Below are 17,182 nucleotides of genomic sequence, written 5' to 3'. Positions count from 1 at the left end.
CCTGCAGGTGCTGGAGATCAGAGCTGAAACTGTGTCGCTGGAAAAGCGCAGCAGGTCAGGCAGCGTCCAAGGAGCAGGAGAATCGACGTTTCGGGCATCAGCCCGAACCAGTTTCCTGAAGAAGGGCTGATGCCCGAAACGTCGATTCTCCTGCTCCTTGGACGCTGCCTGACCTGCTGCGCTTTTCCAGCGACACATTTTCAGCTTAAGGTGAGAGGGGAAAGATATAAAAGAGACCTAAGGGTCAACTTTTACACCCAGAGGGTGGTGCGTGTGTGGAATGAGCTGCCAGAGGAAGGGGGTGGAGGCTGGTACAATGACAGCATTGAAAAGGTGGATGGGGACAGGGATAGGAAGGGTTTGGAGGGTAATGGGCCGAGGGGCTGGCAAACGGGGACTGGGTTAGGTTCGGATATCTCGTCAGCAGGGACGGGTTGGACCGAAGGGTCTGCTTCCATGCTGTATGGCTCTATGACACTCAGTCTGTGGACAGAGGTGTGAACTTCTCTCTCTCTCTTCCCCATAAAAAGTATCAAATGAAATTTTTGTGGAAAACAGGGTTCGCTGGCAAGACCTGTCTGTTTTACTGATCTCCAGTGGCCCCAGCAGTGAGGAACTTGCTGGGGACCTTTCAGAGGGTAATTCACCGCATTGTTGTGGGTCTGGAATGTGGGCCAGACCCAGGGGTATGGGACAGCAGCGTCCTTACCCTGTGGGTCACCGGTGAACCAGAGGTGCTACAACACGATTGACGGCCAGGGTCAAAGTCGTCAAGATTGCGATAAATTGATCTTCCAGATTCGTTCATTGAAATTGGACTGAACCTAGTTGCCAGCGGGGGACTTGAACCCACCCCACTCCACCCCCCGAACATTTGGTCCAGAGCTATGCTCCCATGAGCCCACAAAATGAGACGCTTTCCAAGCTGAAATCAACAGGTTTTTCCCGCCTTTGGTGCTGAGGGATGAGGGACAGGGTTGAGTGCTGGTGGGCCTGAATATTGATCAAGATGGATGTGGGTGCAGGCTTGATCGCTGAGTTGGCAGGTCCGATTACACCCGTATCCTTGCATCCCGGGACATGCCAAACAGAGACACGCACGAGAATTCCTAGAAGCGTGGCATTCCAACTGGAACTCTTACCAACAAACCCATCGAGTTAGACCCCATTTACCAACCACCCCCACCCCCTGCGAAAAGGAACAGGAAATAGTGTTGCCATAGGAAATGATATCACCACAGGAAATGACATCACCAACCCCAGGAAACTCAAAAGACATAACTGGAAAGCGGGCGACACCACCAGTGCTTCGTCCGGAGGCCCACTGATGATGTTACCTCGTACGGTGACGAAACGTCTGGAAATGAACCTTCCAGCTCAGCGAGCAAACCCACATCCAGAACCTCAACCTGAGCGACAAATCTTCTCAAATCTCGCTCGCATTGATCAAGGTGACCAGAAGGTTAGATAAGGCGGACAGGGAGAGGCCCTTTCCCTCGGATGGCGATGGCGAGGGCGAGCATGAGGGGACACAGCTTTAAACTGAGGGGTGATAGATACAGGACAGATGTAAGGGGTAGGTTCCTTACTCAGAGAGGAGTCGGGGCGTGGAACGCACTGCCTGCAGCAGAAGTTAACTCCACAACTTTTAAGGGCATTTAAATGATCATTGGATAGGCATATGGACGAGAATGGGATGGTGTTGGTTAGATGGGCTTCAGACTGGTTCCCACAGTACAGCACAACCTCCAGGGCCGAAGGGCCTGTACTGGCGCTGGAACGTTCTGTGTAATATATTGAGATGAGGAGAAACGACTTCGCCCAGAGAGTGGGTGGATCTCCCTGTCACAGAAAACGGCCCAACGCCGGGACAGCCGATGTCTTCCAGAAGAGGCGAGATATAACTCGTGGTCAGATACAGGGCACGAGGAGATCGAAGGGTAGTGGGGGGGGGGGGGCACTGGGTGGGATGATCGGCAGCGATGGTATCGACAGCTTACCCCGCTGTCCGATTTTTCCATGGTTAGGATACAGATCGGCCGTGGCTATGCAGAGGGTGGTGGGAATCTGGATCGTGCAGTGGTGTGGCAGAGGCAGAGACCCTCATTAAACCGAAGACATATTTAGATGTACGCTTGCGGCTGTGGGCCGAGCCCTGAGAGCTGGAACTGGAAGAGCGAGGTGGTTGTTTTGACCGGTACGGAGGTGTTGGGCAAAGAGCGTTGTAGATCTCTGCAACACTGACTCTACTGAACAACGGGATGGGCTCAGAGGCCTCATCCTGTTCCAAAACCTAGCACTGTCTTTGCCCGAAAGGTCTCACCCTGTCTCTGCCTCTGTCCTGATTGCCTGCTCTCTTCTCTCTCTTTCTCTCTCTCTGTCTCCGTTTCTCGCTCTCTATCTCTGTCGCATTCTGTCTGTCTTTTTTCTCTCTCTGTAACTCTGTCTCTGTCTCTGTCTCTCTCTGTCTCTGTCTCTCTCTCTGTGTCTCTCTGTGTCTCTCTCTGTCTCTCTCTCTGTGTGTCTCTCTCTATCTATCTCTCTCTCTCTGTCCCTCTCTCTCTCTCTGTGTCTCTCTCTCTGTGTCACTCTCTCTCTCTCTCTCTTTCTTTGTCTCTCTCTATCTATCTCTGTCTCTCTGTCTCTCTCTCTGTCTCTCTGTCTGTTACTGTCTCTCTCTCTCTCTCTGTGTCTCTCTCTCTCTCTGTCTTTGTCTCTCTCTCTCTGTGTCTCGCTCTGTCTGTCACTGTCTCTCTCTCTATCTCTGTCTCTGTGTCTCTCTCTTTATCTATCTCTCTCTGTCTCTGTCTCTCTCTCTATGTCTCTCTCTGTCTGTCATTGTCTCTCTCTCTCTAACTATCTCTGTCTCTCTGTCTCTCTCTCTGTGATCCCTCTCTGTCACTGTCTCTCTTTCTCTGTGTCTCTCTCTATCTATCTCTGTCTCTGTGTCTCTCTCTGTCTCTGTCTGTCTCTCTCTGTCTGTCACTGTCTCTCTCTCTCTCTGTGTCCCTCTGTTTGTCACTGTCTCTATCTATCTATCTCTGTCTCTCTGTCAGTCTCTGTCTCTCTCTCTCTCTCTCTCTGTCTGTCACTGTCTCTCTGTGTTTCTCTCTATCTGTCTCTGTCTCTCTCTCTCTGTCAATGTCTCTCTCTCTGTCTCTCTGTGTTTCTCTCTCTATCTATTTCTATCTCTCTGTCTCTGTCTGTCACTGTCTCTCTCTCTCTCTGTGTTTCTCTCTCTATCTATCTCTGTCTCTCTCTCTCTCTGTCACTGTCTCTCTCTCTGTCTGTTTCTCTCTCTCTCTCTGTCTCTCTGTCTGTCACTGTCTCTCTCTCTCTCTCTGTGTTTATCTTTCTATCTATCTCTGTCTCTCTCTATCTGTGTCTCTCTCTGTCTGTCACTGTCTCTCTATCTGTGTCTCTCTCTGTCTCTCTCTCTCTCTCTCTGTCTGTGTCTCTCTCTGTCTGTCTCTGTCTCTCTCTGTCTGTCTCTCTCTCTCTCTGTGTCTCTCTCTCTCTCTCTTTTTCCCCCATTCAGCCCAGCCCCTCCCCCCGTCCTGCGCTCCTCACTTCCTCTCCATCCACTCCCCCCCCCACACCCCCGCCCTCCACCCTCCTGTACACCCTTGCCTTTCGCGAATCCTTGCATTCTCATATCGCCCCTTTTATTTTTGTTGTTGTTGCTGTTGCTGTTGGTGTTCCCGCAGAAAGGAGGTGCGGATGGCGGGCTTCCGGCTCCTGATCGACGCCCGTGTGAGCCAGCCTGCCGCGGTCCTGGGGGAAGCCCTCCACGTCTTCCAGGTGAGTGCCACCGGCAGAACTGGCCCCGGTGTCTACGGTTGCGCCTCTCCCCCTCCCCCCCCCCCCCCCCCCCCCCCACGAGCAAGGTTTGTGGCTCACCTCAGAGGCAATTGCGATGGTGGGGTGGGGTGGGGTGGGGGTGGGGGGGTGATGCCACAGTGCTAACGTGCTTGACCCTTCCTGCCCTGGCATTCCCTTGGGTTCTGTTCCAGTGACGCAGGCACAGTCCAGCCCTACCCAGGGGGACAGACCAGGCTCCCAGTCAGTCAGCAGATGAGCGGGGGGGAATGTCCAAGGTGCGGTGGACGAGATGCCGCAGTGCCAATGAGCTGGCAACGCGGGGGGATCTGTGGCGGGAACGCCGCGGCACCACCTTGAGGCCGGGTTCCCCCGAGCGCAGCGCTCCTCGTCTTGAATGGGGAGGGGAGCGGGCTCCAACGCCGCGTTCAGAGGAAGCATGAGTGGGATGGCTGACTCCTCTACGGTTCCCACTAAGGTCTCCGAAACCGGGAATGCCGAGAGCAGCCCGGCACAGGAGCGGCTTTGAGTCTTCTGGATCGTTCCGTGCAGGCGGGCGACCCTTTTGGAAAGGCTGCCCCTTTGGATTGGGTCTGTCGGAGCTGTCCTTCAGTAAGGGCGCGCTCTCTCAGGAGAGGGAGTGTGCAACGCGGGACTATTAAGACAGACGTGCCTGAGTTCAGGAATGCGTTAGGGAACTGCCGAAACCGCCAAGGCGTTTTAAGAACGCCACTCCTTGTAGAAAATTCTGGGAAGGGTTTCAACGGAAGAAGCGATTTGTTATCCGTTCCAGTCCGTCTGTTGACGTCAGCCTGAGCCTTTTGTGTGCGCCGTGACCGACTTCACACGAATCCCACGATCGAAGCCCCTCGTTCGCCACAGAGGCAACGGCTGTTTGGATTCCGACGCTCCGTGTGAGAGTCTACCGATGTCACGAGTGAACGTGGAACCAGGTGGGAACCTCAATTCGCCAGACTGACGAAAAGCAAACCGCGTCAGGTTTCTTCGGGAGCGGTAACAACACCTTCACTCGGACAGTTGTGACGTTCAAGAAAAAAGCAAAGGAACAGATTTTTAAATTTAGAATCCCCACCGTGTGGAAGCAGGCACATTGAGTCCACACCATCCCTCTAAAGGGCATCCCGCCCAGGCTCACTCTCTCTCTGACCCACCCCCGGAGAAAAAGAACAGGAAATGACGTCACCCAAACCTAGGAAACTCAAAACTTATAAATAGGAAGCAGGCTACACCCACCAGTGCTTCATTCAGAGGCTCACTGATGACGTTACCTCGTACGGTGACGAAACGTCTGAAAATCAACCTTCCAGCTCAGCGAGCAAACCGACATCCAGAACCTCGACCTGAGCTTCAAATCTTCTCAAGACTCGCTTTATCTCTCACTCTCTCTCTCTCACACTCTCTCAGACACACACGCACACAAAATCTCTGTATTTCCCACAGCCGAACCCACCCAACCTGCGTATGGGTAATTTATCACGGCCAGTCCACCTTGGTTTTCCACTAGTGGGTGGAAACCCATGTAGACACGGGCGGGGGCGGGAGGTGTGGAGAATGTGCGAACTCCACACAGACAGTCGCCCCAAGCTGGGATCGAACCTGGGTCGCTGCGCCTTGAGATAGCAGTCTTGGCCGCCCCATTTGTGCAACTTAGACTCTACCCCTTCAAACCCCAAATACACGCACACGTTAAGATGGACCAAAGGGAGACACTTTGAAACAAACATTGTTGGTTGGAAAGAATGCAGAAAGGGTGACCAAAATTCAGAATATCAAAAAGTCCAGGTGGAAAATCTCGCAGACCGTTAGATGTTTGGAACGTTGCTGTCTTTACAGTGAAGTTAGTTCCACAGTTTGATGCCTGAACTGAGGTATTTTCCCTGTATGAGCTCTTTCTTTTGATCTTTCTGGGCAGTTTCTGCCTTTTTCCCACATGGGTAGAGAGAGATGGAGAGAGAGAGAGAGGGATTCTTTCTGTCTGCGGTCTCTGGATGTTTCCCACTCCGTTTTGATGTCTCCCTCCTGTTGCCTCCAAACAAGGAAGCCTCGTTGTACTGCACCGGTCTGGCCGCAGTGTATACACCGCTAACTATATCCGACTTTTCTGCAGTGATTCCTCCTTGCCTTCCAAACGGGGCACGATCAAAAAACACAGAAAGAGAAAGAGCTGCGCTCTATTGACTTCAGGTTTACCTGTCAGTTGTAATGTTTGTCTCACTAAGGTGACCGCGAAACTGTGTTGTAAAAACCTGTCTGATTTGCTGGTGTCCCTTGAAGGCAGGAGATTCGGACTTCAGAAAGCACTTGATATGGCCCCACGAGTTAACACACGAGAAAGGTTTGGGACTGATGAGCCCTCAGCAGCATCGAATAGCCATTGGCGCAAAGGTTGGCTGGCAAGACCTGTCTGTTCTGCTGATCCCCAGTGGCCCCAGCAGTGAGGAACTTGCTGGAGACCTTTCAGAGGGTAGTTCACCGCATTGTTGTGGGTCTGGAACGCGGGCCAGACCCAGGGGTATGGGACAGCAGCGTCCTTACCCTGTGGGTCACCGGTGAACCAGAGGTGCTAATGGAAGGTGGCGTCCTTCAGGCCTCAGTGTTGGGACCGCTACTTTCTGTCATTCATCTAAACGCTTTGGAGATGGGCAAAAGCTCGAGATTTGCGGAAGGTACTACGCCAGGGAGGACAGCGAGTTGTGATGGGGCGACTCCAGGGAGGACTCGATCAAAGGGGCAGATGAGTTTCAGTGCGGAGTGATGTGAGGTGATGCATTTTGGTGGGAGAAACATGAAGGGGGACATGACAGGGTTCAATGGTACAACACTGAGAGGGGTACAGGCGCAGAGAGACCTTGTGGTACATGTACATAAGTCTCGGGAGGTGGACAGGTAAGTTGAAACAGTGGTTAAGAAGGCATGTGGGAACCTAGCGTTTATAACTAGAGGCATAGGTTATACAAGCAAGGAAGTGGTGCTACACCTCCTCCCATCATTGGTCAGATCAGTATTAGAGCCAAAAATGTGTGGCTGGAAAAGCGCAGCAGGTCAGGCAGCATCCAAGGAGCAGGGGAATCGACGTTTCGGGCACGAGGCATTCCTCAGGTTGAGTTCGGGGCACCTTATTGAAGGAAGGAGGTGAGAGTTAAACACAGACGTGGTGTTACTGTTCAGACATGCCTGTCTCACCTTGCCCCACTTTCTCCCCACCCCTCTCCCGGTCCCCCCCACACTTCAACAGAAAACCGTTCCTGGTGGGATTCACTCCGTCCTGGTGCTGGCTGCCAAGGAGTCTTCAGGCAATGTGGAGCTGCTGACCGGCGTTCAGGTACATCTGGAACCCAGGCGTTTCACCCCGGGTTAGGGGTTGGGGGAGGTGTGGGGGGCGGGGGGGTAGAGGCGTCGTTTAATGACCTGGCTCACTCTGTACCAGTCCGTCAGACCCTGCAGAGAGGCGCGGTGGCTCAGCGGTCAGTACTGACGCCGAAGGGACCCAGGTTGGATTTCCAGCCTCAGGAGACCATGCGATCCCCACACAGACAGTCGCCCCCCCCGTCTGTGAGGGTTTCCTCCGGGTGCTCCGATTTCCTCCCCCAGTCCAAAGATGTGGAGGTTAGAGTGGATTGGCCGTGCTGAATTACCCATAGTGCCCAGGGATGTGCAGGTTAGGGTGGATTGGCCGTGATAAATTACCCACAGTGCCCAGGGATGTGTAGGTCAGGGTGGATTGACCATGCTAAATTACCCATAGTGCCCAGGGATGTGCAGGTTAGGGTGGATTGGCCGTGCTAAATTACCCATAGTGCCCAGGGATGTGCAGGTTAGGGTGGATTGGCTATGCTAAATTACCCATAGTGCCCAGGGATGTGCAGTCTTGGTGGGTGTTTAACCCTCCACGATGGGAGTAGCGGTGGGTCTGGGGTGGGATTCCCTTCGGCAGGTCGGTTCCGACCCGATGGGCCGAACGGCCTCTGCCTGCACCGTCGGGGATTCTCCCTCCTTGCTGTGTGAGGCAAAGTCGATCCTGTGCTGGGGCGTGCGGGGTCAGGCGAGGGGCGGGTGGAGCTCTCGCGATTGTCCAGATGTGGTCTCGTTGGGCCGAGTCATCGCCACTCGGAGGTTGCGTCGTGGGCGCTCCCAGCCCGGAGTGGGAGCAGCACCCCAGCACGTTCCCCCCCCCCCCCCCCCCATTAACCATTCGTCCTGTCGGGGTTTGATGTCTGAGTTGGGGAGGACGCAGCTTCCCGTCGATGCTCAGGGACAGCGCCCAAGCCGAGATGGCGAGCGTGAGCGAATCTGATGTGTCCGCCATCTTGTCAGAGGGGAAAGAATCGGCTGGTCAGCCGTTACGTCCGCGCGGCGCTCTCCGAAGGACCTCTCAATTGTTTGAGCTGCCCTGGGAGGTCTGCAGGGGGGAACAACGGGCATCCCGAAAGCGCCGAGGGAGGCCATCCGGCCTGTCGATTCGGGGCTGGCCCTCCCAGGGGAACCCCGCCCAGCTCCACCCCCTCTCCCCGTAACCCCTGCATTTCCAATGGCTAACTCCCTCCACGCCTGCAAATCCCTGCACACGATGGGATAACTTGGCAAGGCCAGTCCACCCTAACCTGTGCAGAGGGAGCTTTACTCTGTATCTAACCCCGTGCTGTCCCTGTCCCTGGGAGTGTTTGATGGGAGGACAGTGTAGAGGGAGCTTTACTCTGTATCTAACCCCGTGCTGTCCCTGTCCCTGGGAGTGTTTGATGGGAGGACAGTGTAGAGGCAGCTTTACTCTGTATCTAACCCTGTGCTGTCCCTGTCCCTGGGAGTGTTTGATGGGGGGGACAGTGTAGAGGGAGCTTTACTCTGTATCTAACCCCGTGCTGTCCCTGTCCCTGGGATGGGGGGATAGTGTAGAGGGAGCTTTACTCTGTATCTAACCCTGTGCTGTCCCTGTCCATGGGAGTGTTTGATGGGGGGGGGACGGTGTAGAGGGAGCTTTACTCTGTATCTAACCCCGTGCTGTCCCTGTCCCTGGGAGTGTTTGATGGGGGGACAGTGTAGAGAGAGCTTTACTCTGTATCTAACCCCGTGCTGTCCCTGTCCCTGGGAGTGTTTGATGGGGGGACAGTGTAGAGGGAGCTTTACTCTGTATCTAACCCCGTGCTGTCCCTGTCCCTGGGATGGGGGGGGGGGAAGAGTGTAGTGGAGCTTTACTCTGTATCTAACCCCGTGCTGTCCCTGTCCCTGGGAGTGTTTGATGGTGGACAGTGTAGAGGGAGCTTTACTCTGTATCTAACCCCGTGCTGTCCCTGTCCCTGTCCCTGGGAGTGTTTGATGGGGGGGACAGTGTAGAGGGAGCTTTACTCTGTATCTAACCCCGTGCTGTCCCTGTCCCTGAGAGTGTTTGATGGGGGGGACAGTGTAGAGAGAGCTTTACTCCGTATCTAACCCCGTGCTGTCCCTGTCCCTGGGAGTTTGTGATGGCGGTGGTGGGGACAGTGTAGAGGGAGCTTTACTCTGTATCTAACCCCATGCTGTCCCTGTCCCTGGGAGTGTTTGATGGGTGGGACAGTGTAGAGGGAGCTTTACTCTGTATCTAACCCTGTGCTGTTCCTGTCCCTGGGAGTGTTTGATGGGGGACAGTGTAGAGGGAGCTTTACTCTGTATCTAACCCCGTACTGTCCCTGTCCCTGTCCCTGGGAGTGTTTGATGGGCGGGACAGTGTAGAGGGAGCTTTACTCTGTATCTAACCCTGTGCTGTTCCTGTCCCTGGGAGTGTTTGATGGGGGGGACAGTGTAGAGGGAGCTTTACTCTGTATCTAACCCCGTACTGTCCCTGTCCCTGTCCCTGGGAGTGTGTGATGGCGGTGGTGGGGACAGTATGGGGATTTGAGGTGATGGAGGGAGCTCACTAACACAGCTGTGTTCCCATCCCGACTGCAGACAGAGACACTACTATCCATCCGGGCCTTGCACAAGTACGTTGAGCCTGCCCAGTTGACTCCAATCTTTGCCGGAAGCTTTCTGTACAGCAATGAAAAGTGGGTTCGCTATCGCCTGGTGAGTGTCGTCTGTGAGTCCTGAATTTGGATGTGGAAAGCTGAATCACACTCACACACACACAAACTCACACAGACTCACACACACACTCGTTCTCTCTCCCTCTCTCCTTATCTCATACAGTCTTTGTGTCTCACTCTCTCACACACACACACTCTCTCTCTTTCTCTCTCTCTCTCCCTATTTCACACACACACTCTCTCGCACGCACACACACTGTCTGTCTCTCTTTTTCTCTCTCACATGCACACCCTCTCCCTCGCTCACACAAACACTCTCTCTCTTCCTCTCTCTCCCTCTTTCATACAGACATTCTCTCGCACGCACTCACACTCTGTCTCTCCCTCTCTCACACAAACACACTCTTTCTCTCTCCCTCTCTCTCCGTCTTTCACACACACACTCTCTTGCACGCACACACTGACTTTCTCTCTCTCTCACACACTCTCTCTCTCACATTCTCTCTCACTCACACACTCTTTCCCTCTTTTGCACACACACCCTCTGTCCCTCTCACACATTTTCTCACCCACTCTCTCACACATTTTCTCTCTCTCTCTCTCACACACATGCACACAACATACTTTCTCTCTTACACACACTCTGTCACTCTCCCTCTCCCTCTCAAACACACACACACTATTCTACGTTAGTCACAAGTGTTGAATTTATAAAAGGAGGTGATGATGTCTGTCACTTGTGTCATTTCCAGCTGTTTATACTCCAGTATCTGTGTCACAGCATCCTTCAGTGATTGTTAAAGAACAAGTTTAATGTAAATTAGATGTAATTGCACAACAGTATTGAGGTTGAGGTGTAAGTTTGAATTGTGCAAGTAACTACCCTTGACCCTATCATCGTACAACTTCCAGGAGTGGAAGAAATTATAATAATATAAGGCTCCTTTAAACAGATTTTCCTTTTGCATTCGAGACAAAAATGATTGTTCACAAATTATCTGAGTGTTTGTCTGTCGCCGAAGTCACTTCACATAAAAGTTATTGGCACTGTGCTGTCTTCCTGGACCATTTCTTGTTGGCTGGTTGCACTTTCCTGGATTCCTGCTTTCAAATTTGCCTTTATGGTACCTCCAACCTGCGGTGATGAGGTCTTTCACTGGGTTTACCACTGGGTTAATCCGTGATGGGCAGGGTTTCAGAAAACAGACACTACCGCACCAGGCAATTTGTCTCTCTGACTGTCTGGGTTCAAATCAAACAGGCTGACTGTCGCCACAAACTGGGTCTCTCTCTCTCTGTCAGCATCGGACAGAGTAAGTTCAGTCAAGAAGCTTATACACAATAGACAGTAGACAGTAGGTGCAGGAGGAGGCCATTCTGCCCTTCGAGCCTGCACCACCATTCAATATGATCATGGCCGATCTTTGGAGGATGTACGATCTTCTGGAAGTTGTACTCAAGCTGCTGTTCTTTGCAATGAGACAGTCTCTCTCTTTCAAACCGTCTCATTTACTTTGTGAAGGGTTCGTTCCAAAGAGCACAAGGTGCAGAGGTGTCTCCATTGTGAGGTATTCCCAATTCAAACTACTGAGAACATTCACTGCCTAACAGGAGGGGGGGCAGTGTCAGAGGTCAGGAGGGGCAGTGTCAGAAGTCAGGGGGGGCAGTGTCAGAGGTCAGGAAGGGCAGTGTCAGAGGTCAGAAGGGGCAGTGTCAGAGGTCAGGGGGGGCAGTGTCAGAGGTCAGGAAGGGCAGTGTCAGAGGTCAGGAAGGGGCAGTGTCAGAGGTCAGGAGGGACAGTGTCAGAGGTCAGGAGGGACAGTGTCAGAGGTCAGGAGGGGAGGGACAGAGGTCAAGAGGGTCAGTGTCAGAGGTCAGGAGGGGCAGTGTCAGAGGTCAGGAGGGGCAGTGTCAGAGGTCAGGAGGGGCAGTGTCAGAGGTCAGGAGGGGCAGTGAGAGAGGTCGGGGGACAGTGTCATAGGTCGGGGGGCAGTGTCAGAGGTCAGGAGGGGCAGTGTCAGAGGTCAGGAGGGACAGTGTCAGAGGTCGGGGGGGCAGTGACAGGTCAGGAGGGGGCAGTGTCAGAGGTCGGGGGGGTCAGTGACAGAGGTCGGGGGGGGTCAGTGACAGAGGTCGGGGGGGGCAGTGACAGAAGTCAGGAGGGGCAGTGTCAGTGGTCAGGGGGGGCAGTGGTCAGGGGGGCAGTGTCAGGGATCAGGAGGGCAGTGTCAGAGGTCAGGAGGGGAGGACAGAGGTCAAGAGGGTCAGTGTCAGAGGTCAGGAGGGGCAGTGACAGAGGTCAGGAGGGGCAGTGTCAGAGGTCAGGAAGGGCAGGTGTCAGGTCAGGAAGGGGCAGTGTCAGAGGTCAGGAGGGACAGTGTCAGAGGTCAGGAGGGGAGGGGCAGAGGTCAGGAGGGCAGTGTCAGGGATCAGGAGGGCAGGGACAGAGGTAAAGAGAGCAGTGTCCAGAGGTCAGGAGAGGATGGACAGAGGTCAGGAGGGGAGGGACAGAGGTCTGGAGGGGCAGTGTCAGAGGTCAGGAGGGGAGGGACAGAGGTCAAGAGGGGCAGTGTCAGAGGTCAAGAGGGGCAGTGTCAAAGGTCAGGAGAGCAGTGTCAGAGGTCAGGAGGGGCAGTGTCAGGGGTCAGGAGGGGCAGTGTCAGAGGTCAGGAGGGGCAGTGTCAGGGATCAGGAGGGCAGTGTCAGGGATCAGGAGGGGCAGTGTCAGAGGTCAGGAGGGTCAGTGTCAGAGGTCAGGAGAGAAGGGACAGAGTTCAGGAGGGCAGTGTCAGAGGTCAGGAGGGGCAGTGTCAGGTCAGGAGGGGCAGTGTCAGGGATCAGGAGGGGAGAGACAGGTCAGGAGGGTCAGTGTCAGAGGTCAGGGGGATCAGTGTCAGAGGTCAGGAGGGGAGGGGACAGAGGTCAGGAGGGTCAGTGTCAGAGGTCAGGAGGGGCAGTGTCAGAGGTCAGGAGGGGAGGGACAGAGCTCAGGAGGGCAGTGTCAGAGGTCAGGAGGGGCAGTGTCAGGTCAGGAGGGGCAGTGTCAGGGATCAGGAGGGGAGAGACAGGTCAGGAGGGTCAGTGTCAGAGGTCAGGAGGGTCAGTGTCAGAGGTCAGGAGGGGAGGGACAGAGGTCAGGAGGGTCAGTGTCAGAGGTCAGGGAGGGTCAGTGTCAGAGGTCAGGAGGGGAGGGACAGAGGTCAGGAGGGTCAGTGTCAGAGGTCAGGAGAGAAGGACAGAGCTCAGGAGGGCAGTGTCAGAGGTCAGGAGGGGAGGGACAGAGGTCAGGAAGGGCAGTGTCACAGGTCAGGAAGGGCAGTGTCAACAGATCAGGAGGGGAGGGACAGTGAGTGTAAGAATGCAAGAGGGGTAGGAAGTAAAGGAGGGGCAAGAGTGGGTGTAGGAAGAGGAAGGAGGGGGAGTGACTAGAGGGACAGGAGGGGGAGGGAGTAGGGGGACAGGAGGAGAGGGAGTAGGGGGACAGGAGGGGAGAGGGAGTAGGGGGACAGGAGGGGGAGGGAGTAGGGGGACAGGAGGGGGAGGGAGTAGAGACAGGAGGGGGAGTGAGGAGGGGGGACAGGAGGGGGAGTGAGTAGGGGGACAGGAGGGGGACAGGAGGGGGAGGGAGTAGGGGGACAGGAGGGGGAGGGAGTAGGGGGACAGGAGGGGGAGGGAGTAGGGGGACAGGAGGGGGAGGGAGTAGGGGGACAGGAGGGGGAGGGAGTAGAGGGACAGGAGGGGGCGGGAGGTAGGGGGACAGGAGGGGGAGGGAGTAGGGGGACAGGAGGGGGAGGGAGTAGGGGGACAGGAGGGGGAGGGAGTAGGGGGACAGGAGGGGGGAGGGAGTAGGGGGACAGGAGGGGGAGGGAGGAGAGGGACAGGAGGGGGAGGGAGTAGGGGGACAGGAGGGGGAGGGAGTAGGGGGACAGGAGGGGGGAGGGAGTAGGGGGACAGGAGGGGGAGGGAGTAGGGGACAGGAGGGGGAGGGAGTAGGGGGACAGGAGGGGGAGGGAGTAGAGGGACAGGAGGGGGAGTGAGGAGAGGGACAGGAGGGGGAGTGAGGAGGGGGACAGGAGGGGGAGTGAGGAGGGGGACAGGAGGGGGAGTGAGGAGGGGGACAGGAGGGGGAGTGAGGAGGGGGACAGGAGGGGGACAGGAGGGGGAGGGAGTAGGGGGACAGGAGGGGGAGGGAGTAGGGGGACAGGAGGGGGACAGGAGGGGGAGTGAGGAGGGGGACAGGAGGGGGAGGAGTAGGGGGACAGGAGGGGGAGGGAGTAGGGGGACAGGAGAGGGAGTGAGGAGGGGGACAGGAGGGGGAGGGAGTAGGGGGACAGGAGGGGGAGTGAGTAGGGGGGACAGGAGGGGGGAGTGAGGAGGGGGACAGGAGGGGAGGGAGTAGAGGGACAGGAGGGGGAGGGAGTGGAGACAGGAGGGGGAGGGAGTGGAGGGACAGGAGGGGGAGTGAGTAGGGGGACAGGAGGGGGAGGGAGTAGGGGAACAGGAGGGGAGGGAGTAGAGACAGGAGGGGGAGGGAGTAGGGGGACAGGAGGGGGAGTGAGTAGGGGGAGCAGGAGGGGGAGTGAGGAGGGGGACAGGAGGGGGAGTGAGGAGGGGGACAGGAGGGGGAGGGAGTAGAGACAGGAGGGGGAGGGAGTAGGGGGACAGGAGGGGGAGTGAGTAGGGGGACAGGAGGGGGGAGGGAGTAGGGGGACAGGAGGGGGAGGGAGTAGGGGGACAGGAGGGGGAGGGAGTAGGGGGACAGGAGGGGGAGGGAGTAGGGGGGACAGGAGGGGGAGGGAGTAGGGGGACAGGAGGGGGAGGGAGTAGGGGGACAGGAGGGGGAGTGAGTAGGGGGACAGGAGGGGGAGGGAGTAGGGGGACAGGAGGGGGGAGGGGAGTAGGGGGGACAGGAGGGGGACAGGAGGGGGGAGGGAGTAGGGGGACAGGAGGGGGGAGGGAGTAGGGGGACAGGAGGGGGAGGGAGTAGGGGGACAGGAGGGGGACAGGAGGGGGAGGGAGTAGAGGGACAGGAGGGGGAGGGAGTAGGGGACAGGAGGGGGAGGGAGTAGGGGGACAGGAGGGGGAGGGAGTAGGGGGACAGGAGGGGGGAGGGAGTAGGGGGACAGGAGGGGGGAGGGAGTAGGGGGACAGGAGGGGGAGGGAGTAGGGGGACAGGAGGGGGAGGGAGTAGGGGGACAGGAGGGGGAGGGAGTAGGGGGACAGGAGGGGGAGGGAGTAGGGGGACAGGAGGGGGAGGGAGTAGAGACAGGAGGGGGAGGGAGTAGAGGGACAGGAGGGGGAGTGAGGAGGGGGACAGGAGGGGAGGGAGTAGGGGGACAGGAGGGGGAGGGAGTAGGGGGGACAGGAGGGGGAGGGAGTAGGGGGACAGGAGGGGGAGGGAGTAGGGGGACAGGAGGGGGAGGGAGTAGGGGGACAGGAGGGGGAGGGAGTAGAGACAGGAGGGGGAGGGAGTAGAGGGACAGGAGGGGGAGTGAGGAGGGGGACAGGAGGGGGAGGGAGTAGGGGGACAGGAGGGGGAGGGAGTAGGGGGACAGGAGGGGGACAGGAGGGGGAGGGAGTAGGGGGACAGGAGGGGGAGTGAGTAGGGGGACAGGAGGGGGAGGGAGTAGGGGGACAGGAGGGGGACAGGAGGGGGAGGGAGTAGGGGGACAGGAGGGGGAGGGAGTAGGGGAACAGGAGGGGGAGGGGAGTAGGGGGACAGGAGGGGGAGGGAGTAGGGGGACAGGAGAGGGAGGGAGTAGGGGGACAGGAGGGGGAGGGAGTAGGGGGACAGGAGGGGGACAGGAGGGGGACAGGAGGGGGAGGGAGGAGGGGGACAGGAGGGGGACAGGAGGGGGAGGGAGTAGGGGGACAGGAGGGGGAGGGGAGTAGAGACAGGAGGGGGAGGGAGTAGAGGGACAGGAGGGGGAGTGAGGAGGGGGACAGGAGGGGGGAGGGAGTAGGGGGACAGGAGGGGGAGGGAGTAGGGGGACAGGAGGGGGAGGGAGTAGGGGGACAGGAGGGGGAGGGAGTGGTGACAGGAGGGGGAGGGTGTAGGGGGACAGGAGGGGGAGGGAGTGGAGACAGGAGGGGGAGGGAGTGGAGGGACAGGAGGGGGAGTGAGTAGGGGGACAGGAGGGGGAGGAGTAGGGGGACAGGAGGGGGAGGGAGTAGGGGGACAGGAGGGGGACAGGAGGGGGAGGGGAGTAGGGGGACAGGAGGGGGAGTGAGTAGAGACAGGAGGGGGAGTGAGTAGGGGGACAGGAGGGGGAGGGAGTAGGGGGACAGGAGGGGGAGGGAGTAGGGGGACAGGAGGGGAGGGAGTAGGGGGAACAGGAGGGGGAGGGAGTAGGGGAACAGGAGGGGGAGGGAGTAGGGGGGACAGGAGGGGGAGGGAGTAGGGGGACAGGAGGGGGGACAGGAGGGGGAGGGAGTAGGGGGACAGGAGGGGGAGGGAGTAGGGGGACAGGAGGGGGAGGGAGTAGGGGGACAGGAGGGGGAGGGAGTAGGGGGACAGGAGGGGGAGGGAGTAGGGGGACAGGAGGGGAGGGAGTAGGGGGACAGGAGGGGGAGGGAGTAGGGGGGACAGGAGGGGGGAGGGAGTAGAGACAGGAGGGGGAGGGAGTAGAGGGACAGGAGGGGTAGTGAGGAGGGGGACAGGAGGGGGAGGGAGTAGGGGGACAGGAGGGGGAGGGAGTAGGGGGACAGGAGGGGGAGGGAGTAGGGGGACAGGAGGGGGAGGGAGTGGTGACAGGAGGGGGAGGGTGTAGGGGGACAGGAGGGGGAGGGAGTAGGGGGGACAGGAGGGGGAGGGAGTAGGGGGACAGGAGGGGGACAGGAGGGGGAGGAGTAGGGGGACAGGAGGGGAGTGAGTAGAGAGGAGGGGGAGTGAGTAGGGGACGAGGAGGGGGACGGGAGTAGGGGGACAGGAGGGGGAGGGAGTAGGGGGACAGGAGGGGGAGGGAAGTAGGGGAACAGGGAGGGGGGAGGGAGTAGGGGGGACAGGAGGGGGAGGGAGTAGGGGGACAGGAGGGGGAGGGAGTAGGGGGACAGGAGGGGGAGGGAGTAGGGGGACAGGAGGGGGAGGAGGGGGAGGGAGTAGGGGGACAGGAGGGGGACAGGAGGGGAGGGAGAGGGGGGACAGGAGGGGGAGTGAGTAGAGACAGGAGGGGGAGTGAGTAGGGGGACAGGAGGGGGAGGGAGTAGGGGGACAGGAGGGGGAGGGAGTAGGGGAACAGGAGGGGGAGGGAGTAGGGGGACAGGAGGGGGAGGGAAGTAGGGGGACAGGAGGGGGGAGGGAGTAGGGGGACAGGAGGGGGAGGGAGTAGGGGGACAGGAGGGGGACA

General features: G+C 57.8%; 1 protein-coding gene across 1 annotated transcript in view; it reads left to right on the top strand.

Moving 5' to 3' along the window:
- LOC140472344 (uncharacterized) overlaps window positions 1-17,182 on the top strand; it is an 81,634-nt gene that overhangs the window by 52,714 nt on the left and 11,738 nt on the right. Inside the window, exons 6-8 of the mRNA XM_072567482.1 lie at window positions 3,708-3,801; window positions 7,076-7,162; window positions 9,760-9,889. Coding sequence (XP_072423583.1) covers window positions 3,708-3,801; window positions 7,076-7,162; window positions 9,760-9,889 — 311 coding nt within the window. The remainder of the gene's footprint in view (window positions 1-3,707; window positions 3,802-7,075; window positions 7,163-9,759; window positions 9,890-17,182) is intronic.

The sequence above is a fragment of the Chiloscyllium punctatum genome, unplaced genomic scaffold (genome assembly GCF_047496795.1).
Source record: "Chiloscyllium punctatum isolate Juve2018m unplaced genomic scaffold, sChiPun1.3 scaffold_302, whole genome shotgun sequence".
In the NCBI taxonomy this organism is placed as follows: domain Eukaryota; kingdom Metazoa; phylum Chordata; class Chondrichthyes; order Orectolobiformes; family Hemiscylliidae; genus Chiloscyllium; species Chiloscyllium punctatum.
This window is presented reverse-complemented; position numbering and strand designations above follow the sequence as displayed.